Below are 25,361 nucleotides of genomic sequence, written 5' to 3'. Positions count from 1 at the left end.
CACATCATGTACAAAATTAACCTTATTATAAAACTGGACCACAAGTAAAAATCAAATTCCTCCAATAAACTATACATCTATTAACAAAAAACTTCTCTTTTTGTATTTCTATTTGACCCTTAAAATATTTGCACGTGTGAAAACGGGGACCTTCTTATACGACTGTTATTCGATGTACATTTCATGCTAATGCCTACGTTATAATCATAGATCATCTTTTTTCCTTTGTAAATTTTGTTGAGTTTGTGCTCGATATGCACTTAAAATAGTCACACTACCATGATACTCAAAAGTCTTTGATTCTTTAACTTAACTATTGGTTTCCCAAACAAAACAAAAATCAGCAAAGATCAACAAATTCCCCACTCAAGGTCCTCAATTCTTATATGACTCGCCAGAGTACTTAGCTTTTAACTTTAAGGATCTCTTGTATATAAAAAGTTGACGCACAAAACTAACCCATTTGGAGATACTGAACTTTTCATCGGGCCTAACACCAGGCCAAGCAGTATCCTGGGTAGTCTGGAGGTGGGACCAAATGCACAAGGGGACAGGGCCAACCATTGGACTCCTTAGATGATTTGGCCGGCCCATCATCCAGTCTGGGTCCCCCTCCAATGACATGGCCACAAAGTAATGATTGAGTAGGAACTCTAAAATGTCCTGTCAATACAATGGTGAGATGTAGCACTGACACTGCACTCCCTGGCAAGGCACATTGGTGCCCATCTTGCCTATCCCATCTGGCAGCCCTATTTTCATTTACTGAAATGCTAAAAATATTTTGTCAAAGCTCAATACTTTCAATGACTAACATTTGGCTTTTTTATATTCTTTCAAAATACAGCCAAAGCGAAGAACATAAAATCCATGCTAAAAATAGTTCTGAAATACATAACGTACCAAAAGCTTATAATACTGTTAAAACCCTTCCATGTTTCAAAACATTTAATACAGTACCTAAATTCGATGAGAAACCCCCACCCAAAAAAAAAAATAGCAATATGATGCCATAAAAGCCATATTACATATACAAAGTAATAGATTTTCTCTGTTAAATCAAGAAAATGCATTCCTGGGATTGGTGCTTTTTAACATATTTATAAATGATCTGAAAAAGGAAACGAGGTGATCAGATTTGCATACGAGACAAAATTATTCTAATTTGCTAAATCACAAGCAGGTTGTGAGAAATTGCAGGAGGACCTTGGGAGACTGGGAATTCAAATGGCAGGTGACAGTTAATGTGGACAATTTCAAAGGAAAATAATCCAAACTCTTGTTACACAATGTTAGGTTCCATAGCAGGAGTCATTAGCCATGAAAAGAATCTAAGACTCATCTTGGCTCAGTATGCGACAGAGTTCAAAACAAAAAATGTTAAGAATTATTAGAAAAGGAATGGAGAATAAAACGGAGAATATAGTCTCCGTATTGTTCCACACAAAAGTACGGTGTGCAATTCTGGTTGTCACATCTCAAAAAAAACATACAGCAGAAATAGAAAAGGTACAGAGAAGAGCGACCAAATTGATAAAGGGGACAGAGAGATACCCCATGAGAAAAGGTTACGGCTCTTCAGCTTGGAGAAGAAACAGCTGAGGGGGGGATATGATGGAGGGCCTCATTTTCCAAGCCGCACGCACGCGAAAAGTCCCTTATTGCGTGCGATACCAGGATGGGGGCGGAGTCGGCGCGTCACCGGGGCCGACTCTGCGCAGACGCCACGGACAGTGCCTTTTCGCTGCCTATTTCGCTCCCAATAGCTACATCTCCTATGGTGGCGCTATTGGGTGCGAAACCGGCAGCGATCGCACCACGATGGTGCGATCGCTGCCGGCTAGCGCAGGCCCGTCCCCCGTTTCGGCCCCCCACTCCTCATCTTCTAAAGTATCGCAGGCCTGCGATACTTTAGAAAATGAGGCCCGGAGGTCTATAAAATCATGAGTAAAATTGAACAGGTAAATGAGAATCTGTTATTAACTCAAAAAATATAAAGACATGGGGACACTCCATGAAGTTATTAAATAGCATATTTAAAACAAATCAGAGAAAATATTTTTCATACAATGCACAATTAAGCTCTGGAATTCATCACTGGAGGATATGGTAAAGGCAGTGTTTAAAAAAATGTTTGGACAAATGTTTGAAAGAAAAGTCCATAAACCATTATTAACCAGGTAGATTTCGGGAAAGCCATTGCTTATCCCTGGATGTAAACAGCATGCAATCTATCTATTATTTAATATCTTGACAGTTACTTGGACCTGGATTAGCCTTTTGGAGTCAGAATACTAGGCTTGATGGATCCTTGGTCTGACCCATTAAGGTAGTTCTTATATTCTTAAAGAACCACAATGTTTTGGCTTTCTAAACTTGAGAATTTTTTTCCAAACAGCATTCTAGTGGCATTTCATTCTACTACATAACATCTGCATACAGGAACACTCTATTGCAAGACGTAATCAAGTGAAAGATCTTAAGCAATGGAAAATACAAATCAAGCCTCATTCAAAGATCTTAAGATGACAAGGGATGCAAAAGGACAGGCAGGATTGCAAATAGTTATCACTGTAAAGCTACAATACTTATCACCAAATCACCTTAGTAACTGGGTCTAGAAATGCTGCAAACACACCACTCGCAGTTCACGCCTTTTTCTTATGCCTGAGAAGCAGAAAAGTAAAATATTGCTTTCACCAGCTATTCAACCTATCCAAAGAGTTAAGAGCTTTTAAGGAACTGCATCTAGCTCTTGACATTGTTGCATCGGTTGGTCCTCGACGGCTTCGCCCCGTTTGCCTCACCTTATTCACGGCTCCTCCCGCTTACCTGGGCAAGATGGCTACTGCCACATCTACAAGCCGACCTCTCTGGTGTCCCCGGAATGGCTATGGTGCAGCCTCCCGCCATTGCTCCTCCCAGGTACCTACTAAGGTGCACGCCCTAGTAGGTACCTTGGCATGAACCTTGGTGCGAACCTCGAGGGCGTTCCCTCATGCTGGCGTCACACCATCCGGGTATATTACCTTCACTCATTTGCTAGCTCTCCGAGTTAGCAAGGACTCAAATCCATTCTTGTCTATGCTACTCTGCCACTTCCGTGCTGCCGCAGGAAGTTCTCTCTCTGCCCTTTGGGGTATATGCTAACCTGGATACCCGCTCCTCGGGGGCCCTCTGCTTTATTTCAGGTGCCGTACAGGGAACAGGTTCTCGCTCCTCGAGGGCCTGCTCTCCCTGCCGCGGTGCCTGTACCTTCTACAACAGACCTGGTGGAATCGCATATCAACAGCAAACACCTAGTGAGTACTCTCTCAGTCTATCTCATCCACAGTATCTCCTCGCTGGGAGACCTGCTGCGGAACCTCCTGACGTCATCAAGGAGAGAAGGGCTCCCTCTGCCGAGGTTCCTGAGACTGCAACTACTAAGACTGCCTCACTACTGCCACCTCTGGTGGTTCTCTTCAAGCTGTTTAATAAAAGAACTCTTGTGTTTGTGTAGTACAAGCCTAGCCCAATGCTGTGGCTCCTCACGGGGCTCCTCTCCATGGACGTGGACACCTTCACAGCACCCAAGGATCCACAAGCACACATAATTACAACAGACATCAGGTAATCAGAGCTTTTGGCTCATTTATAGAAGGGCTTACCTGCCACGGGCTTCCTCAAGAGCCCAGATGAATAAAGTCTGTGACATACTAAGGGATAAATTAAAAACAATGTTTTACAACAAAAAAATAGTGGGTAGAAAGATGGCACTAAAGCAGCAGCACTTCCTACCTGCTCCAAAAATGAGGTCTATAGCAAGGTGGCTGAAGGCAGTAGGAGAAATACATTTTTTTCAGGTTTTGACAAAACCGATGGATTCATTTCTTTAAGCAGATAGAGCAAACTGTTCTATGCCTCCCTTCACTTTCTTACTTGCTGCAAACAATTTTTTGTATAAAGTAGAAATTGCTACTGCTTAAAAAAAATGATGAAACAAGGTAATTATCTATACAACTTGTTTCATGTAAAACTGGCACTACTTCAAATTATAAAGAAGGAATTAGGCAGGAAAGTCATAAGACAAGTAAGCAGCAGTAGGTTCTTCCTCAATAAGGATAGTCCTAGGCTCTTACTTCCAATATTTCATCCATTTAATGCAAACTTATTTTACAAAATGCAAACAAATTAATTTTTTGAGCCAAGGCCTGCCAGCACTAGATTAACAGCAGACCAGTTATCTGGCAGCATACAGCAGCAACCAACAGCTGGAGTACCAGCAGTGTCAACGCGATGTACACTTCAATTTGAGGACATGGCAAGTACCAAAATTGAAAAGGCCCTATACTCAAGGTCCTCTTATTGTATTCTTGATCCTTACCCTGTCAGTACTATGCTCAACATGAAATATAGCTTTCTTGACTTTAATCACCACTATTGTCAACCTTTCATTCTCTGAAGGTAGTGTTCCTCAGTTCTGCAAAAAAGCTCTTGTTATTCCAATGCTGAAGAAAGGCAATTTATCCATTAATGCCGTAACAAACTATAGACCCATATCTAATCTACCTACTCTAGCTAATATTTTGGAAAAGTTACCCTTTCACAACTTAGTGTTCAGTTCGGAGTTAACAGTCTGCTTGGGATTAGCAATCTGTTGTTATTTAGGAGAGTTGTGGGTGGATCCTTGGACTGGTGGCAGATGACCACACCCCCGGGGGAAGATCCCGAGAGGGACCACTGGTCAGGCTCAGAGTTAGGAGACAGACACACACTAGTTCTTTTATTAGACAATATACTGAACCACCAGAGATGGCAGTAGTGAGCTGGAATGCCCGGCTGGGCTGTAGTCCCTCTGAAACTGGAACAGTGATCCCTGGAGGCTGAGCTGTAGAGAAACTGAAATATAGTGAGTAGGCAGGGTATGCAGAGTTCATGGACAGAACCTGATGGTGACACTCACACAATGTCTCAGAAGCCCAGGAGCTGGAATGTATAGGCCCTCGAGGAGCAAGTACCTGGTTCCAGGGAAAGCTCTGAGAGCGCGATGGTAACTCACTGATGTAGTTGGCAGTGATGACTTCCAGGCAGAAGAGAGTACCCAGTAAGTCTAGGAACCAGGGCCCTTGAGGAGCGAGTACCGGTTCCAGACTGTCACCTGAAAAACAAAGGAGAGCGCGAGGCCCCCGAGGAGCGGGTATCCCTAGTAAGTCCGAGGAGGCAGAGTAGCTTAGGTAGAGTAACCCTTGCTAACTCAATCTGTTAGCAAATTCTAAGATCTTATATATCCGTCGAGGGTGACATCATCTTCGGGAGATGCCCCCGAGTTTCACACCATCGCCGGTACTTCAGTCTGGGCCGCGCAGCACGCACACCCCTAGGCCTCCAGGAAACATGGTGGGTTGCAGCGTCTAGCTGGTCCGGGGATGCCGGAGGACTTCGGCAGAAGAATGCCGTGGCAGCCAATCTTCCCACGGGCGATATGATGCGGGCAGTTGACTTGGTTATTTATTTTGGCTGCCACACGTTGCTGCCAGAACTCCTCTACTGCTGCTGTTCCCAGGACACATCCTGGGCTCCATGCATGCTCTATCTTGCTCAAAATGGATAAGAGAGGCTAGAAGTACTCAAAGAAGAAAGCTCAGGAACGGGAAAAGGAGACAGTGCTGTGTGCCCTGTACATGCCACATAAAGCAAGGCCCAGCTAACCATATCCTGCATACTGCTCATTAATTACCACACTCCAGGGCTCATGCTGTAGTTAAGGAGAGGCATGCATGATTACACTTGTTCTCAGAAATACATCCTCCATATTTAAGAGCCACTGCTGGTACTCCTAGATGCTGTGAGGTGCTGAGATAGAGCTCAGAATCTGAGCATAAAGCAGTAGTGACTTTCCCATGGCATGCGTGATCAGGTCTGAAGGCACACTAGTTGGGAAACACTGATCTATCTTACTCTATGTCCAACAGAGCCAACAATAAACATTCCCAAAAATGTCAGTTACTTTCCTATGATCAGACTCTGGGTGTAGCGAGAAAATCTAGTCTAAAAAACAGAATTAATCCTAATAACTGACTTTTCTGTACTACTATGACAAGACTAAAACAGGGCCAAGGTAAGAAGCTGAATGACAAAACTGTGCGCTGAAATTTTAACACAGATTTTTTTTTTTTTAACTCCCAATGGAATATGCTAATGACATGCTAACGCATTGGGAGTTTAAAAAAAAAATGCACACAAACCATAAAATATGCACAAAGAAAAGGCTTAGAGCACAGAAGAACATGACATATGTGCATAAATCAATTTGTGTGTGAAAACATGGTTTATGTACAGAAATGTTTCTGCTCATAAAATATATGTGCAAAACAGTGTGTTCTACAAGAAAATCCTGATAACTTGAGTTAGGAGCACAATTTTGTACTTCTTGCTTTTGTTGTGCTTGTAACTTGACTACAGCATGATGTACTCTGGATTTAAATGCAGAAAACACTTTGTGCACACAAAAAAGTGTTTTCTGCAAAGAAAGCATTTTTTGGTGCAGATAAATCATATTTATGCACAGAAAATAAGTATTTTGTGCACAAAGCATGTTTTTTTTGCATAAAATCCCAACCATGTATCCCAGCACTGCAGCTCCAGCTTCCACCCATACACCAACATTAGCCCTGGATACTCTACGTCATCTCCAACTAGAAGTTAAGTTTCCAGCGCAAAAAAAAACATGAGGTAAACAAATGCACCTCTCTGCATTGGAGGGTAATAGGTAATGCCTTCATTAGCATGGGATTTCCATGCAAGGGTGCTAAAAATCACGCTGCCCTTGGTATAACAAGACCAGTTACCGTATCTACCTAGTGTAGGTCATATCTTTCGCATTGCTCACAACAGATGAGAATTAACAATGAGACCTCATCTTGGCACCCCATTGAGACTGGCCCTTTCAGCTGCCCTGTTTAATGTACACCTCACCCTGCTATGCCTCTTTATTAGACAACCTTGATGTGCAATTCAATTATATGTGGACGACACACAATTCTTTTCTCCAATATATTCCACTTAGGTTCTTACTCCACAATTTGCTTCTTTCTGCCTCTCTAATATCCATAACAGGATGTCCCCTCAATGTCTCAGATTATTCATTCTCATTTCCCACTTGATAACATTCCCACCTCTGACATTTCAGTTACATACTCATCTCCAAGAAGATGTGGAATTTAGAGGGGTCATAACTGACCCTGCCCTCTCAATGAGACCACATATCAAAACTGTAGTACAATCATCATTCGCACAGCTTTGTAAGCTATATCGTCTCCAGCCTCTTCTTAATCCAAATAACTTCCGTACTGTCTTACGGTTCCTTATATTTTCAGGGATGGACTACTGTAATGCGCTATACACTGGACTTCCTCAAATAATGCTGAAACCCTTACAAATGATTCAGGGTTCTCACAGGAGCCAAAATATACGATTATATCATGCCTACTCTCCACTCTCTACATTGGCTTCTGGCTCAAAGATGTGTTGCTAACACAATTCACAACCTACTTAACATTAATTCTCCTTGGATCATGGCCACATTGAAAGTTTATACCCCCTCACGTACACTTCAGTCTGCTAACTAGGACCCCCTTGACATCCCCTTCCTCTAGACTGGCACGCTTGACAGAAACGCATGAAAGGGCATTTTTTTCGGCCAGCCTGAGTCTGTGGAATTCCCTACCATATGAAACAGGTAACATTCAGACTCAAGAGCTTTCAAAAAAATCCCTCAAAACGTTTCTCTTCAAGAGAGCATTTGCATGTGAGTTTTGATCACTATTCCTTGCTTTCCATTCTTCTCTTATGCATTCTCAGGGCTTTTTGCAGTTTGTCCATTGTGATGTACTTCTATTAAGTTTTTATGACTTTTTTCTTGCTGGTCAGTTTTTGCTTTAAAATTATGTATGCTTATTTTGTTCCCCACCCCAAATTACTAGGAGGCTGAGGGCTATAAGTTTTTTTTTTTAAATAAAAGCACACTATTTATGTGCACAGTTTTTGTGTGCAAAACTCCTTGCTGCAGCAGCAATAAAGTTTGTACAGAAAAAATGTACGCATAACTGTGAATCAAACTGGGTACCCTGCCCAGAACACCCTATTACATCAGCCTCATGGTTATCAAAATGACACAAACAAAACTGTTTCACTGTACTAGAGCTGTAAACTGCATACCCAGGAAAGCACAAAACAGCAGACAACCAAAATCTTCAAGATTGAGAACAGACTGATGTGTGTAAAGCCACGCCAATTTTTTTTTTTTTTTTTTGTAAAGCAGCTTCAGAAACACACCTTGGCTTCTGAAATGAGGTAGTATCTTTTGAGTAAGGTATGGTCCAACACTTCACTAGAACTCTTCAGATGCTGTTATCTGTATTTTACTATACAACCTGTGCGAAAACAAATGTTCTACTTATTCACAAGAGCAAAAGTGGAATACTTTATTAATTATACATATATCCCAAACTTTGAAAAGAATTTTCAGCAATTAAAAAATGATAATTTAGCTTTTATTTGTAACCCCTTTTCACAAGGCACTTACTGCAGAAGGCAAGGGGCCACCTTCAGGTGCTACAAAGAACTGGAAAACTCACTACTGTCCTAGGTCCAGGTTTTCCGAGATGGGGGGGGGGGGAGATGAGGGAGCACTACTCATAGCCCAAGAGGATCAATTACTGTCACTCAGAGCCAAGTACATACATCAAGATATTGTGCCAAAACAAAAATCAGATAGACAAAACCTGGCCATAAGGCATGCTATTTTACATTGTAAGAAATTCCTATAAATGAAAATATTACATCCAGATGCACAAGTTACATAACTAAAGACACAGTTTATTACTCTCAACAACATAGCTTTTGCCATTCAAGATCATTAATATGTACTTTAAACCCACTATAATCCTGTGGTTATTTCATGGACTGAAAAACCAATCCATTTCTTAGTTCACTGCAGAGTGACAAGGAAATGCAATACTAACATGTGGAGCTATGCACAGTGACTGCAGAATGGGAACATGGCTATAACTCTTCCTACCTTGAAGCAAGAGCCTCTGCTCAGTGTGCAATGACTTTTCCGCCTTTAGGGGCAAGCCTTGATATGATAAAACTTTGATTATGCCTCATTCATTCAAGGACTGACCAGAGTTAATTGCAAACCTCTGCCCTCTGAGCCTAATCTGCTTTAAGGAAGCAAGGACCCTTGGTAGCTTGCACTCGTTGGAAAAAGGCAGAATAATGGAAAAATAAATAAAATTAAATGTCAGAAGGAGCAGGGCACCCACAATTCCAAGGGAGCTGAACCAACAGGACCCCCCCCCCCCCCCCCCCTGAAAATACAGTTCCTGATGACCTAACAGCAAACGAAGGAAATAACCAGTGGACTCTCAGAGTAATTCATCTTTGTTTTTTGTCAATAGTGCTACCTTCCCTGAAAAATGTGCCAGTAATAACATGCAGGATGCTGTTGTGTTTTGATTTTGAGGGACCATAGGCCAAATCAAGCAGATGGAGGAAAAAGGTGCTTCTACACAATACTGGCAAATAACCCCTGGAAAAAAAAAGCCCTTCACCAAATACCATTTCAAAAGTATCCACATAAAAGTCAGTGAAATGTCAAAGAGGAGGAGAAAGAGGGAAACCAACGACCTGCGGGCTATCTTGGCTCCCCAATGATTCAGTAGGAACCAAATTTTTTTTTTATTTATGAATTTTTCACATTTAATTTCAAAAAGTAAACTTGAATTTGCAAGCAGAAATACCAAAAGAAAAAAAATCAATTACAGGAAAAATAGACAAATTCTAAACTAATATTCTGCATATAAAGTCCTCAATATGTGGATCCAAGCACAACCATAGGAATAATTTTAAACAAAATTAGGAAAATGGAATCTGTTAAACAGGAAGCTATAATTATGTTCGAGTTAAGCTACAGCCCAAAAAGCACTCATTCAGGAGCCAAAGGGGAAGAACTAGAAAATAAAGACATTTTCTCTTTCAAAAAAAGTTAGAAAGCTGTTGAGGAGAAAAGAAAATATATGATTTATTATGGTACTTAATTACACATTTACATGGGAACTTTAATAAGAAAAAGGCACCCAAATGTAAATCCTGGGGCCTCAATTGAAGAAATGCTCTCCTCATTTGGGTGGGCCTTGCAAAATCTGGATATGCACCAACTTTTAAACCCAAGAACGTCTCTAAACGGTAACGAAAGAACTTCCATAGGATCCATTCTTTATCCGATTCCAGCAATCAGTGTTGATGGTATAACCTGAACTTTTTGAGTAGTTTCCAAAATGTTAGTAATATCTAATTCAGGAGATACTGGCGTAAGAACCTGAAATCCTGTTCCACTAGTAGAATCCTTCTTAAATGAGGGGATATAATATACTCTAGACATCAAAGGTAATGTTGATTCAGGAATTTTCAAAGTTGGAGTAAGATTATTTTTTCCACATGTCCCTGGGTGGAACCAAAGGATCTTTAGGAAAATTTATAAATCTGAGATTTTTTTTTCCCCTTATTTAGTTTTCTAACTGTTCTGTCTTATTTAACAGCATCTGAATTTCTCTCATAATATTCTGTTGAAATTTAGAAGATTCTATAAATTGCTCTTCTAAGGATATTCGAGAAGTTTTATTTTCTTCCGCCACCTTTTCAACGAGAGTCCATATGATTTACAAAAGCTGAAATAAGCTGTCATTAAAATTTGGATCACGTCCCATGTAGTGTCTAAAGACATTACTTGAGGTCTAACCAAATCTTTCTTAGGAGGTAAAAAGGTTATCTGACCAGCATCTCGTTGGATACAGGAAGTGACCCTTCTTTTATAGATAAACATACAGTACTTCCTTTTCCGACTGTCGAGTGACTGTGCTGGCTGCAGCCTCTCCTTCACCGGCGGGCTCCTCGGGAGACTTCAATAAGCCTCCATGATCACTCCTGCTCTCCAAGCTCAAGTTGTTACCCTCCTCTTCTTCGCCCAATTGTGCAGCTGGCCGGAGAGTCTTGCCTCTGCCGGGTTCTCTGGAGGCCTTCGCTCCTCCGGGGACAAAGTTGTTTGAAGCTCATGCAGGGGGATAGGTTCAGCTTCCTCCCGCACACCCTGCTGCAAGCAGACTGGAACCAGATTACTTTCTAGTTAGGAGTATATTTCAGTAAAAAAAAAAAAAAGGAAATAAGCAGTTCAGCTCCATTACGGTCATTTAGGTTCTCCTTCATAAGACAAATTTGTATTTTGCCAGGTTTAACCTTCATCTACAGTTCAAAAAACATTAACTGTTTTTGGTATGGGGTTCTGTGTTTGTTTTACAGGGTAGTTTTGCCTCCCATAAAACCACATTGCTGCTTTGATAGGCTAACTTTGTATTCCATCCACATGCATAATGAGAAAATCACAGACAATATTATTGATTGAAAAGTAAAATCAAGTTTGCTTACTGTAAACAGTGTTTTCCATAGATAGCAGGATTCAGTCATGCTGTCTTGGTGACATCATCCAGGCGTCACAGGGTGGAGCTGTCTCTCTAAGCTTGCAGAGCTTTAGATAATGCACCTGTGCGGCTCTTCCCGCAGGTTGCTTTGCAGATTATTCTCAGTTGATGATTAAGCTTCTTCATGTGGCATGAATAGATAGCTGACCAGGGAGGAGGGCGGGGTCACATAGCTAAATCATCCTATCTACGGAAAACAGTTTACGATAAGCAAACTGCTTTTTTCAGTCGATATATAACCATGTTATCTGAGAGTCCCAAGCTGAGGATTGCTTAAATACGAAACACATTGATCTGGATTTTGATTGTATTTCATCTTTGTGTACAACCCCGCCTTCTATGTTGACAGCCCTCCAATTTTAGCTACATGATGTAACACTGCTGATCCCAGGGCACTGTCAGCCGCTGACTGCTGGTCGAGACAGTAATAGGACATGAAAGTATTAATCGATGACCAAGTCGCTACTTTACAGCTATCTTGAATTGAAACATTATGTAGATGTGCTATTGAAGCAGCCATTGACCTAACGATGCACTTTGACAGGATTACGTAGCTTATCCGAGTGGGATGCATAGCAGAACTGTATAATATTGTTTTATCCAATTTGACAATGTTCTTTTAGCTACTGCTTTACCCAGTGTGTTCAGGTTGAAAGATATGAAGTAGTAGGCCAAGGCTTTCTTGATGTCTAAAGAGTGAAGTCTTCTCTCTCTCATTTCCATGAGGTTTTGGAAAAAACTATGGGTAGAGAAATGGATCGATTCAAATGGAATGCCAAGACAACCTTTAGTAAGAAGGATGCATGTGAACGCAGTAAGACTTTGTCATGTTGGAACTGCAAGTATGGGGAATAGTTCACTAGCGAATGAAGCTTGCTTACTCACCTTGCAGAGGTCACCCCTATGAGGAAGACTGCGTTCCATGTCATGTACTTTAAAGGTACTGACTCCAGAGGCTCAGAAGGAGGATACATTAGTTTCCCCAATACAATATTAATGTCCCATGGAACTGAAGGCTTCTATACTGGAGGGCGGAGATAAGAGTAGGCCCTTCGTGAAGTGAGATACAAGCGGATGAGTCGATATGGAAGGTCCTTCTAGTGTTGAATAGTAAGCCTTTATGGCACTTAAGTGCACTTGTATGGATGTCAATGCCAAGCCTGACATTGAGAAGGTAAGCAGATATTCTAGTAAGAATTCCAGAGTGCAAGTGAAAGGATCAATCTTTTTAGCATTGCACCACGTTGCGTACCTTTTCCATTTGAATATGTAATTTTTCCTGGTTGAATGTTTTCTTGCTGACAGTACTCAGCCCCGGATTGGTAGCTTTTTTGCGGCAGTGCCTCAAATAACGCCGGGAGAACGGGTCACTGAGGAGCCGGCTGAGGAGCAAGAGCTAGCTTCCCTGACTGAAACATCTTTAACCCCTGGATCACCAGCGAGACCGCCGCCTCCAGGCCGAGATGAGAGACAAAGTTTACAGGAAACCGCAAGCCCATCGGAGGCACTCTGAGTTGAGGCAGGAGCGGTCGGATGAGGAATAACATCATTTGGACTTACTACGCTGGAGCAACAAACAAAGGTAGAGCCCCATGGAGGTGGTGGAGGAGGAGGGTTGGACTCTGCTGGCTTGCTTGGGTCATCTGGCCTTGGTAATGGCGTCAGTGCAGTAGCGGATGTGGGAAGAGAGGTGGATCAGGAAACCTCTAAGCAAGAAAATTGCCAATGCCTGCAGCTGAAATAACTCTTTCTTCTATATGGATTGCTTTTCAGTCTTTGGAAAAGGCCATATTACCGGTATAATGCCAAGGCCCTCTTGACGTTTGTAGCAGAACTCACAAAGATAGCCCCCCCTCCCATCTCTGACGAGGAATCCAAAAGTAAATGCAAAGAACTTGCCCAGTCCTTTAATAATAAAATTAGAAACCTGTTGCGCAGCTTTCCCTCAACCACCCCCCTCATGAACCCCCTTCCAAAAAACCACAACGCCAAACTACCTGTCCCAATATGGCTTCCGCAGGTTCTTCAATACTGAAACCCTCCAATCTCTCTGACACCCTCCTTAAAGGTCTTGACCAGGGCCAATCCTATCTTCTCGCCCTACTAGACATTTCACCTGCTTTCGATACCATAAGCCACATTATTCTAATGAACCGTCTATCAGAAATTGGCATTAATGGCTCAGCTCACCTCTGGTTTAAATCCTCTCTCGATTACAGAGCCTACACAGTCAAAATTGGTAATGCGGAATCCACCCCCATCCATTTAACTCAAGGTGTCCCCCAAGGATCTTCCCTGTCCTCCACCCTTTTCAACATATACCTTATGCCCCTTTACCAAATCCTCTCTGACCTTGACCTCAAACATTATATTTATGCTGACGATGTTCAGAACCTTATCCCTATACATGAATCCCTACCCAAATCTCTCAAGATCCGGGAAAACTGCCTCTCAGCCATAAACACCATCCTCACCAACCTACACCTGGCCTTAAATATGTCTAAAACTGAACTAATAATCATATCCTCACAAAATAACATATTGCCCGCCCATATAGTGATCCCCTCCCCCCCTCGATAACCTTCTTACACAGTGTACAGGATATCGGTGCTACCATCGACCAACAACTCAACCTGAAAAAAAACACATCAATGCCACCATAAAAGACTGATTCTTTAAACTACAGATCCTCAAAAAACAAACCCCTGCTCCATTTCCACGACTTCCGTACTGTCCTCCAAGCAACTATTCTTACCAAACTGAACTACTGTAACTCCCTCCTGCTTGGCCTCCCTTTCATCACCAAACCGCTACAAATACTACAAAATGCAGCAGCTAGAATTCTTACCAACACCCGCAAATCCGACTATATCATCCCCGTCCCTCAAGGAACTCCACTAGCTCCCCATTTCCTCACACAATCTACAAAACCCTCACTATCACCCACAAAACCCTACACACACACAACATCCATTGGCTTCAAAACTCCCTTCACTTCCTCTCCTCTGACCGACCCATGAGATCCGCCTACAAAGGTTGCTTATTTACTCCCTCCCCTAAGACCACACACCTTTTTTCCACTAAACACGAGCCCTCTCCATTGCAGGCCCCACCCTCTGAAACGCCATGCCCCCTGACCTCCGCTTAGAGCCAGGTACTCAAAAATTCAAAAAGAAACTTAAGACATGGCTTTTCAAGCAAGCGTACCCAGAATAGTTTCCTCCTCCCCCCGCTCCCCTCCCTCCTCACCCTCCCCTGCCCCCCTCCTCCTCCCCTTCTTTGCCCTGCTCCCCCCCTTAGTTTTTCTCTTTTTTTTTTTTTAATTTTCCCCTATTGGCCCGTACATTTCTTGCCTCAGCTCTGCACCTTCTCCCAGCTTACCCCCCCCCACCCCCCGCTTCACCTACCCTTATTTCCAGTCACCCCTTTCGTTATCTACCTTTGCTATCTTCATCCCGTTAGACCCTCCTTATTCCCCAGTCATCTTTACACCTTCTTCCTTACTTCTCCCTCTATCTTTTTCCATTGCCTTCTTTTCTCTCTGCCACAGTTTACTGATAGCCCTGTAATCTTCTCCCTGCTCTATCCTGTTCCCCCTTCCTACTACCTTCTTTCACCCCATCCCTGTTTATTGCCTTGTTCCCCTCAGTCACCCCTTGTATAGTTGTACAATCCCCTTCCTCCTATTATCCACCTTTCTCCCTGTATATGCATTACTTTTATTACATCGCACTATGTTTGTACCTCCCATCCATTAACGCCCACACTCCTCATATGTGCATCAACTTGTTTTATATGTTATTATGCTGTATATTATATTATGCTATTCCACATGACATTCTCTATCCTTTTCTTACATCATAACAGACTGTCCTGCAAATGCTTTGTACAGTATTTTATCCCCTTTTGTACATAAAGTCACTTCTCCTTGTTTCTTAAGGACACTGCGTTCTGTCATCCTGTTCTCCCCCCTCCCCAACCTTGTTTCTTGTAATATTAAGTTATCTGTAAACTGATATGATGTTCCCACAAATACCAGTATAAAAAAAATATATATTTTCGTAAATAAATACATAAATAAATAAATAAATATTGGGACTAACAAAAGAAGTGCTTGAAAGTTAAAAACCAAGTGAAGCAAAAAGCTACTGAAATAGCCGTTCAAAACAATAAAATTGAAAAGATAGAAAGTCGAATTGTTGAAATGGAGAAAGCTCAGTCAGTTATAATTTTGAATGACTGTGAGATAAATAAGAGATTGGAAAAGATCAAAAATAATTTGAGCGCACATAACTTAAGATTTATAAATTTCCCGGTTCTTAGGAATATTTCTCCATTAGATTTATTTAAGTTATATGTATCTCAAATATTACAAGTACTGGAAGAAATTAAACCAGTAATTACAAAGGCTTACAAGGAAATATAGAAAATCAAGCATTGCCGGATTTAACTACTTTATTGGATTCCTCTCAGTAGATGGTAGTCTCACACCGGAGACCTTTATTAGTTTCCTTCGCTATCTTGATGGATAAGAACAATATATTTAAACAATATTTCAGGAATAACCAAGCTCTTTTTTTTTTGGTCAGAAAATATGGTGCTACCAAGACTTGGTTAAACAGACACAATTATGAAGAAAATTATTTCTAAATATGAAGGAGGAAGTTGCACAAAAAGGTGCAACTTTCAAATTGCAATTTCCTTGCAAGTGTTGTGTTTTCTAATCCCACATAGACGTGCTGCTTGGTGTGATAGTAGTTAAATAGTGGCGGATCTGTTCAAGTTTTCCCAATAGTTTGAAATGACATTTCTAAGATGAGTTAATTGCTCTGATTTTTTTCCTTCTCTCCCTGATTTCTTCTATTTGTGTTGAGTACAGATGACAATATGATGAGACAATATTGTTCTATTTTCCTCTTTATCATTTACTTTTCTGTACTTAAGAACAAGTGGATGCTTTTAATTGTGTAAAAATTCCTAAATTAAAAAAAAAAAAAAAAAAAAAAAGAATAAGAATAAGAACTGTCATACTGGGTCAGACTGAGGGTCCATCAATGCCAGTATCCCATTTCCAACAGTGGCCAATCCAGGTTACAAGTACCTAGCAGGATCCCACATTGTAGATCCCATGCTGCTAATGCCTAGGGATAAGAAATAGCTTTCCCCAAGTCTACCTAGTCACTAACCTTTTTTTTAAAGGTTGGGACAAGTTCCGGGAGAAAAAGTCCCTAAACCATTAACAACTAGATAGGCTTGGGAAAGCCACTACTTATCCCTGGGTGTTAGCAGCATGGGATCCTGCCAAGTACTTGTGACCTGAATTGGCCACTACTGGAAACAGAACCCTGGCAGGGTCATTTTTCAAATTGTGATAAACAGCATATTGCGAGATACATATGCAAATTTTTAAAGTGGGAGGAGTTTGGGAGTTTATGAAAATGAAGGGTGCTCAACGTTGCATGCGATAAGGTAATGCACGCTATCGTGGGATTTAATGCCGGAAATATCTGCACATTTTTTCCTGGCATTATGCCTGCGACAGCTGTGCGTTATGTCTGAGCTGGGATTTGTGATAAATATCGCAAATCTCGTTTCAGGGAGAAGGAGAGAGAGAGCACGACTCTGGGGAGGCACACATATTAGTCAACTTTTCATACCACTGTAAGAGGGGCCATTTAGAACTTGGGGTGAGGTTCTGGTGGTGGCCTAGGTTTAGAGGGGCAGTTTTACATGCACAGTCAGTTCTACGAACAGCACGGTAGAACATCAGTGAAGATTTTGTGTGATTTGAGGTGATGACAGGTACACAAAGATGAGATTTGTACATTGTACTCTCGACCTAACTTGATAGCATCTAGGTAGAAAGTGCATTAAGGTAGGTTGAGAGTACATTGTACAAATCTCATCAGTGTGTACCTAACATCACCTCAAATCACATAAAATCTTCACTGATGTCTACCATGCTGTTCGTAGCTCTGACTGTGCATGTAAAACTGATCCCCAAAACCTAGGCTACCACCAAAACCTCATCCCGAGTTACTAGTTGCCCCTCTTACAGTGGTATAAATAGTTTACTTAAATGAGAGCCTTATAAAGAGTCTCTCTCTCTGTCAGGCGCTATTCTCGTGAAATTTACAGCAAAATTATGAATCTAGGTCTAAGTTTGATGGGCCCTTAGTCTGACACAGTATGACAATTATGTTCTTATTAACAAAAAATTATAAGTTGACCTACTCTCGTTATATTGTACCAGTAAATTTAATTTAAATTGTACTGCAATCCCCCTTGAGACCATCCTTGGAAAAAAGGCAGACTATCTAATGTCCCTTTTGTGTTCCTCATTTATCCCTCACCATCTTGGGTAGATGAGCATACAAGATTCCACAGTTCCCTCCAGCATCCCACCTTTCCCATGTCTTTTTTATCATTTACTTTGAATAGTATCCGGCCAGCAATAAATGAATACAACAGAGACTTCTTTTTTATACATATTTTTAGCAACAGAGAATTATTCTGTGTTTATGCTATTCCCTCTTTAGCTGATACCATTTTAGCCTTCTCTTGCCCCCTCCCCCTAACTGAGCCATCCAGAAGTTCCACACAGAACTAATGTAGCTCCTCCTTCTGGACATGTGTGCATCTGCATGTAATGATAGATCCAAAAAAAAAATATATATATATATATACCTGGCAGGATCCCCTTGGACTCCCTGACAGCCTGAAAAACTGATGTCAAAAAGCCACTAAACAAATGTATTGGAGGGGGGGGGTGGAGGGCAGGAGGAGAAAACAAAGGAAGGACACAAACACATGGCGATCTCATAAGCACACTTTTCTTTTTAGCCTACTTTACGAAGGGAAAGGGGAAATCCAAGAGCACTGCAACATCTTCTTTCTATTTTAAATCTTAATAAAACTGTTTCAAACTATTTTGATCTGACTTTCAGATGTCAGGAACCCTGGTACATCTTGCCACTGGGGAGTGGTATAAGGAAACGCTGGTCCCACAGTGTTGTGTGGGATTTGTTGCAGGTCCTGTAAAAAGTCATAACAGCTGAGGCTCAGCAGAAACAGAGGGAAAGGAGAAGCTGTTAAGACATGTAAATCAGTAAATAGGGATGGTTATTTATTCTTTCCAATAGTAATAGGGGACATCGATTTATATACCACTTTTTCAGACACATCAAAATGAATTACATTCAGGTACTGTACATATTTATCTATGAAGCTAATAGGTAGCATATTTAAAACAAATTGGACAAAGTATGTTTTCACTCCGCACACAATCAAACTGTGGAATTTGTTGCCACATGATGTTTTGAAAGCATAGCCAGGTTTAAAAAGGGTCTCAACAAGTTCCTGAAGATAAAGTCCATAAACATTATTAATCATGTAGACTTAGGAAACCTACTGCTTGTCCCTGTTTATAAACAAAAAGGCCTGGACCTATTCTTTGGGATCCTGTGGGGTCCTTGTGACCTGGGTTGGCCACTGTCAGGGGCAGGATGGCACTTCCTATGTTCTTATCTAATTTGGTATGGAAGTTGCCCTCGGCTGGAAAAAGAGAAATACAAAACACAATATTCAGAAATTAGCAGGAACTCACAGGTGCTTGATTTCCGTGTGTATTTGATTATAGGAACAGTAGTTTCAGCCCTCACTTAGTGTAATGTTCTGAACCAGCACAACAGGAAACAGCAAAAGCCAAGGATAAAAAAAGCTACATAAAACTGTGAAAAAAAACCCTATATTCTTTGTAGGCCACTATACTTTTTATTGGCCCAATATAAGAAAAATCCCAAAATGCTGTACTACTACTATTAGCACTATACAGTCATTCAGGCCCAACACTATCATTGTTTCTTTATATCAGCTTTTCCAACCGAAGAGTGCAAAGTGTGTTACAACAGGTTTTAATACTAGCAATGGGTGAGGGACGGGGGTGAGGTGAGGTTACATAGCAATGGGTGCATAGTAATTATGGCACACAGGGGGGAGCAAGAAAACAAGTCTTTATTACTATGGATCAAGAATGAAGCCAGCCCAGGGCTCTGCATGAGATGCTGGGGTCCGAGGCGTCACAGGCCTTGTTACTGGGGGGTAGATAAGTTGGCTGAGTTAGTCCACGGAGGTCGGACTCTGTACAATAGTTCTAACTTCTATACAAAGTTTGGGAGGGCTCAGGACCCTGGGCCGGGGCCGAAAACAATCTCGAACAAGAATGGGAAATGAACTGAAAGGTGGCGGGGTCCCCCGGGGCCACCAAGCTGACGCCTCTGTCACCAGAAGCCATCGCCAGGGCCGCCGAGGCCTCCAACATCCCCTCCTCACCCACGCACTACAGGGCTGGCCCAGGGATCTCCTTCTGCCCGAAGCAGCAGGAAACTTCCACTCGGCTCACACCGACGCAAAGCCCGGGATGCGAGGAGGAGGCGGCGGGACCGGGAGCCAAGTCAGCAACTTTCTCCCCGTCCGGAGCCACTTCCGCCCCCCCCCCCCGCTCCCGGTTGCGCTTTCAAAGCCATTCCCCCCTCCCCCCCCAAAATCACGTAAACTTCAACACAAACAGAAGCAGGTCCAAGTCCTGGCCCGCGCCAAACCATTCCCGCCCCAACATGTTTCACCCCCCCCCCCCGCAAACAAAACCACAAGCGCCCACAAGGGAGGCACGCGCGACACCCAGCGCCCAACGGCCGGCCCGGGCAGGAGAAGGTTACCTGTGTCAGGGAGAACTTGGCGGCCATGCTGTTCGCCTTCCCATTCAGCCCATCATGCACCGAGAGCGGCGGCACCGAGCGCGCCCCGGCTCGCTCTACTCGGGCAGCTCCGCCCGCCGCAAAACCCGGGCCTGGAGCGCGGAGCCGGAGCCTGGCTCCCTGCTGACGTGTTGACGCTGCTCGGAAAACTCCCCCAAATTACTCAAGTCTGTGCCCTGGAAGTGGCGGACCTCTCCGCTTCATGCACCGTCCTAGCCTATCCCAGACTCAGCATTAATCTGCTCTTAAGAAAAAAAAACAAACCAAAATCTCCCCGGCTAACGTGTTCCCTCTTCAGGTCTAACCTAAATCTCTGCTACATTGCAAGATAATATCATATCTTGTTTAAAATCCTATGCTATTAATATTTTTCTACTGCTTACTCCTTTGCTTTTGTGTTCCCGTGGTTCTTTTTTTTTTTTTTTTGGGTGGGGGGGGGTTAATAAAAAGCAAACTGGTGAATTATGGCCAAAGTTTCTGCACTGTGCAGCTGTAAAATCAAAGCAAAATGCAGGTGCACACAGCAAGTTCCCTCTAAAAAAAAATAGGGAGTTTTTATTTAAAATGTATATACATATCCTAAAAATAGGTGTCTGCTGCTCTACAAGTGTTTCAATTCCACTTTTTGAACGGTTACATCATCGACATTTCAACAGTACTTCCTTTATAAAACAAAAACATGTGCCAGTCGTTCAACAGAAAATGCATTTTAATGAGAATAATCCATCACGTTATCAGCTAAATAATGTGCACTATTTGCGAAAAATGCACTTTATTTGGGGTTTTCACAGCTCACTACAAAAAAATGTGGCACAACCTTAGATAATAAGTAATGATCGCTCATTACTACGATAACAAATATAATGGTTTGCAATAAAAACGTTGCTTCTCCAGGAAAGTTAGCTACACCTCAAGTGATGTAGCGAATTGTTCCCCGAAGTGTATCGCTAGGCTAAGGTGCCTGGTGATGCTTCTGGCTGCCATCATGAAAGGGCCACAAGACCTTGTAACATGCTCTCCCCTCCCCCCACTGCCAGTGCCATATTACAAAATGGTCGTGGCTGACCCCAGGCTCTTTTTTTGTCTCACACATGTGGGGCAAAGGTAAGATATAGGCCATTTGGCAACATTTTGAAAGATGGTGCCAGTAGGGCAGGAGCAAATGGGGATCACTCCTGCCCCTAAGGAACTCCAGGCTTATGGGACATGCTGGTAGAGGTCTGAAGAGGATTTTCCTGGTTCTCTTTAAAGAAAGAACTAAAACCTTGTTGGTATTGATTCTTACAGCATTGCTTAATGGATTACTTCATTTCGACAATGCATATACCATTTCGACAATGCATATACCATTTCGACAATGCATATACCATCCACATCTACAACTCTACCCCCCTACCCCCCAACTCTACCCCCCTACCCCCCTACCTGATCCAAACATGCTGGTAGAGGTCTGAAGAGGATTTTCCTGGTTCTCTTTAAAGAAAGAACTAAAACCTTGTTGGTATTGATTCTTACAGCATTGCTTAATGGATTACTTCATTTCGACAATGCATATACCATTTCGACAATGCATATACCATTTCGACAATGCATATACCATCCACATCTACAACTCTACCCCCCTACCTGATCCAAACTTACTAATACTTCCCGCATCTACCCGCCTTCTCATCTCCCTCCTCCTCCGACTTCCATATTCCCTTCTGCTCACATTACCTCTCCGCCACCCCCCTCCTCCCCTAACCTTTACTGTTTCCCATGTTACCATTCCATATTCCCTTCAGCTCACCCTACCTCTCCGCCACCCCCCTCCTCCCCAAACCTTTACTGTTGCCCATGTTATCAGTCAAATTTGACTGCATCCTCCCTTGTATATAGTTAATTTTCAGTCTCTTGTATATAGTTTACAAGCAGATAATAATCTTTTGTAAAGCCTGCTACTATATCATTTTATATTGTGAACCGTTATTTATATTCATTGTAAAGCTATTTGCTATGTTATGTTACACTGTGAACCGAGGTGATGTTTTGCTACGTGCCCCGGTATATAAAAATTCTTTAAATAAATAAATAAAATATAGGACCAGATATACAGTACTAAGCATTTATTCTACAGACACAAAATGAGAAAATCCCTTTAGTACTTCTGGACCCTTTTAAAATACCTCATAACTTATACAAGTGAATTATTAAATAATGTTGGCTCTCTGGAGGAAACTTTCTTTCTTTAAAGAAAGCAATGCCAACAAGATTAATTGTTTTCTTCATGGAATCAAGGAAAGATCTAATAATGAGCTTGTAAAGATTTAACAGATCCTGAATTATGGGCCATACTGAGTGCATGTCTTTTTGACCATACTTGGGCCATATAACTTTGTCAAAAGTTCAGCTCTGTTGAGGAAAGACTGCACTAGAATTAATGTACAGAAGCTGTCTTGTGTACAGCTAAATTTAGAATAGTTTTTGATAATAATATATATTATTTTTAAGATTATAGCCAGGCCAAGGAATCTGTTGGACAGGAAACACATTGAGAAACAAGATATGGACTACGGAGACCCCTTATTAGATTCTGAGGTTTAGTTAATGTTAAGATTAGATTTATCTTAGCGGGCCTGTGGCTTTTGGAAATTAAAATATAGTCAAGATTTTTTAAGGGGTTATCTCACCAGTTTGGATATCGCTTAGTGTTCTAATCTGCACCAGGAGGGATGGACACAGTCTTCCTTTAATGCATTCATTTTGCCATTATACAAAGAATGCATAAAAAGTAATTAAGTTAATTTCTGAGCTTGGTGACCTGCATTAGATATTTGAAGGTTAAAATGCATTTCCCTTTCATAGGAACAGAGAAAAATACTGGTAGATAGAGACCGTGAGGGCCACCCAGCCTGCCCATTCTTATAGGATCCCACAGACCCTGCCTGATCTCAGGCTTTATCCTCACATCTCTGTATTTAAGGATTCTCTGTGCTTATCCCAGGCTGTTTTGGATTCTGTTAGTTTTGCCTCTTACCATCTCCACTGAGAGGCTGTGCCATGTATCATGAGTCTGAATTTGTAAGACTGATATTGTACTATACTGCTTTCTACCATCCGCTGACTGCGAGTGGATTTTTTTTTTTTTTTTACTGGCATGGAGCAATTAATGATATTAATATTTATTGATGGATATGATGGCTCTTTCCAAAATGCTTGTTATTCTTTTTTTGTAAAATATTCATTCAAAAGATTCTAAAATCTCTACAATAAAATGTTTACTTTCTGTTAATGTTCAGTCTGTAAACATGTGAAAAGCTAAAATGACTAAGAGTATCAAGCATCAGTTTCACACAAATATAGAAACATAGAAATGACGGCAGAAGAAGACCAAATGGCCCATCCAGTCTGCCCAGCAAGCCTCACACATTTTTTCTCTCATACTTATCTGTTTCTCTTAGCTCTTGGTTCTATTTCCCTTCCACCCCCACCTTTAATGTAGAGAGCAGTGATGGAGCTGCATCCAAGTGAAATATCTAGCTTGATTAGTTAGGGGTAGTAGCCGCCGCAATAAGCAAGCTACACCCATGCTTTTTGTTTTACCCAGACTATGTTATACAGCCCTTATTGGTTGTTTTTCTTCTCCCCTGCCGTTGAAGCAGGGAGCTATGCTGGATATGCGTGAAGTATCAGTCTTCTCCCATGCTGTTGAAGCAGAGAGCCATGCTGGATGTGCATCGAAAGTGAAGTATCAGGCACATTTGGTTTGGGGTAGTAACCGCCGTAACAAGCCAGCTACTCCCCGCTTTGTGAGTGCGAACCCTCTTTTCTTCTCCCCTGCCGTTGAATCAGAGAACTATGCTGTATATGCATTGAAAGTGAAGTATCAGGCTTATTTGATTTGGGGTAGTAACCGCCGTAACAAGCCAGCTACTCCCCTCTTTGTGAGTGTGAATCCTTTTTTCCACATTTCCTCTTGCTGTTGAAGCTTAGAGCGATGTTGGAGTCACCGTAAGCCTGTGTATGTTTATTTAATAAGGGTATTGACTCCAGGCAGTAGCCATCATTCTGGCGAGTCACCCACTCTTCATTGGCAGCCTCTTGACTTTATGGATCCACAGTGTTTATCCCACGCCCCTTTGAAGTCCTTCACAGTTCCGGTCTTCACCACATCCTCCGGAAGGGCATTCCAGGCATCCACCACCCTCTCCGTGAAGAAATACTTCCTGACATTGGTTCTGAATTTTCCTCCCTGGAGCTTCAAATCGTGACCCCTGGTTAATCACTATTAAAAAGTATTAAAAATACTTTTTAATAGTCATTGTGGTGTAGATGTAAAAAAAAGTGTGTAGATTTTGAGGCAAGACCAGTTAAGAATTCATATGCAGGAATACCTAAATCTATTAGGAGGAAAGACAAGAAGTTGCAAAATTATGTTAATGAAGTAAACAAGATTTAAACTGTTTTCTGTACATGGGAGACCAGGGTTCAAATCCAACTGCCACGCCTTGTGATCTTGGAGAAGTCACTTTACCCTCTGATGCCTCAGGTACAAATTTACGGGTGGATTTATCAAAATGCAGTAAGTACCGCATGCGATAACAAAAGGGGCGTGTTTTATGCTAATATAGCATTTATTGCAATTTGTGCGAAGAGCTAAGTTAGCACAAATTGCAATACCATTTCAGATGCTGTGATAAGTGCCAGACCTGTTGTGTTTCCTTCATTCAACCACCAGGAGACCATTGTTAATGGTGAGAGAGAGATGTCCTCTCCCTAGATAGGTATTTGTATCCCTATGGTAGGCCCACCTAGTAACTCGAGGTGGGGTTTAGGTAAGAGTGTAGGGGGTTAGGGGCCACTTTGACATTCTACGTGACACCTACAAACAGAACAGTGGTCTCTTGTGAAGATTTGCTGGCCTTCGGAGTGAGGAAACTCACTCCAAGATGAGATGGCCAGCAAATCTTCACAAGAGACCACTGTTCTGTTCGTAGGTGTCACGTAGAATGTCAAAGTGGCCCCTAACCCCCTACACTCTTACCTAAACCCCACCTCAAGTAACTAGGCTCTCTCTCTCTCTCTCCCCATGTTATGTGGATCATCC

The 25,361-nt window shown here is 42.0% G+C and overlaps 1 protein-coding gene across 3 annotated transcripts in view; it reads right to left on the bottom strand.

The window, feature by feature from the left end:
• EPS15 (epidermal growth factor receptor pathway substrate 15) overlaps nt 1-20,501 on the bottom strand; it is a 211,933-nt gene extending 191,432 nt beyond the window's left edge. For all 3 annotated transcript variants that reach the window (XM_029617440.1, XM_029617441.1, XM_029617442.1), the window contains exon 1: nt 20,237-20,501. In XM_029617440.1, coding sequence (XP_029473300.1) covers nt 20,237-20,263 — 27 coding nt within the window. In that variant the 5' untranslated portion in view covers nt 20,264-20,501. The remainder of the gene's footprint in view (nt 1-20,236) is intronic.
• Nucleotides 20,502-25,361: the final 4,860 nt, after the last annotated feature.

Source organism: Rhinatrema bivittatum, chromosome 10, assembly GCF_901001135.1.
Source record: "Rhinatrema bivittatum chromosome 10, aRhiBiv1.1, whole genome shotgun sequence".
NCBI classification, from domain to species: Eukaryota; Metazoa; Chordata; class Amphibia; order Gymnophiona; family Rhinatrematidae; genus Rhinatrema; species Rhinatrema bivittatum.
The sequence above is the reverse complement of the archived record's forward strand: the minus strand, read 5'-3'. Positions and strand labels throughout refer to the sequence as shown.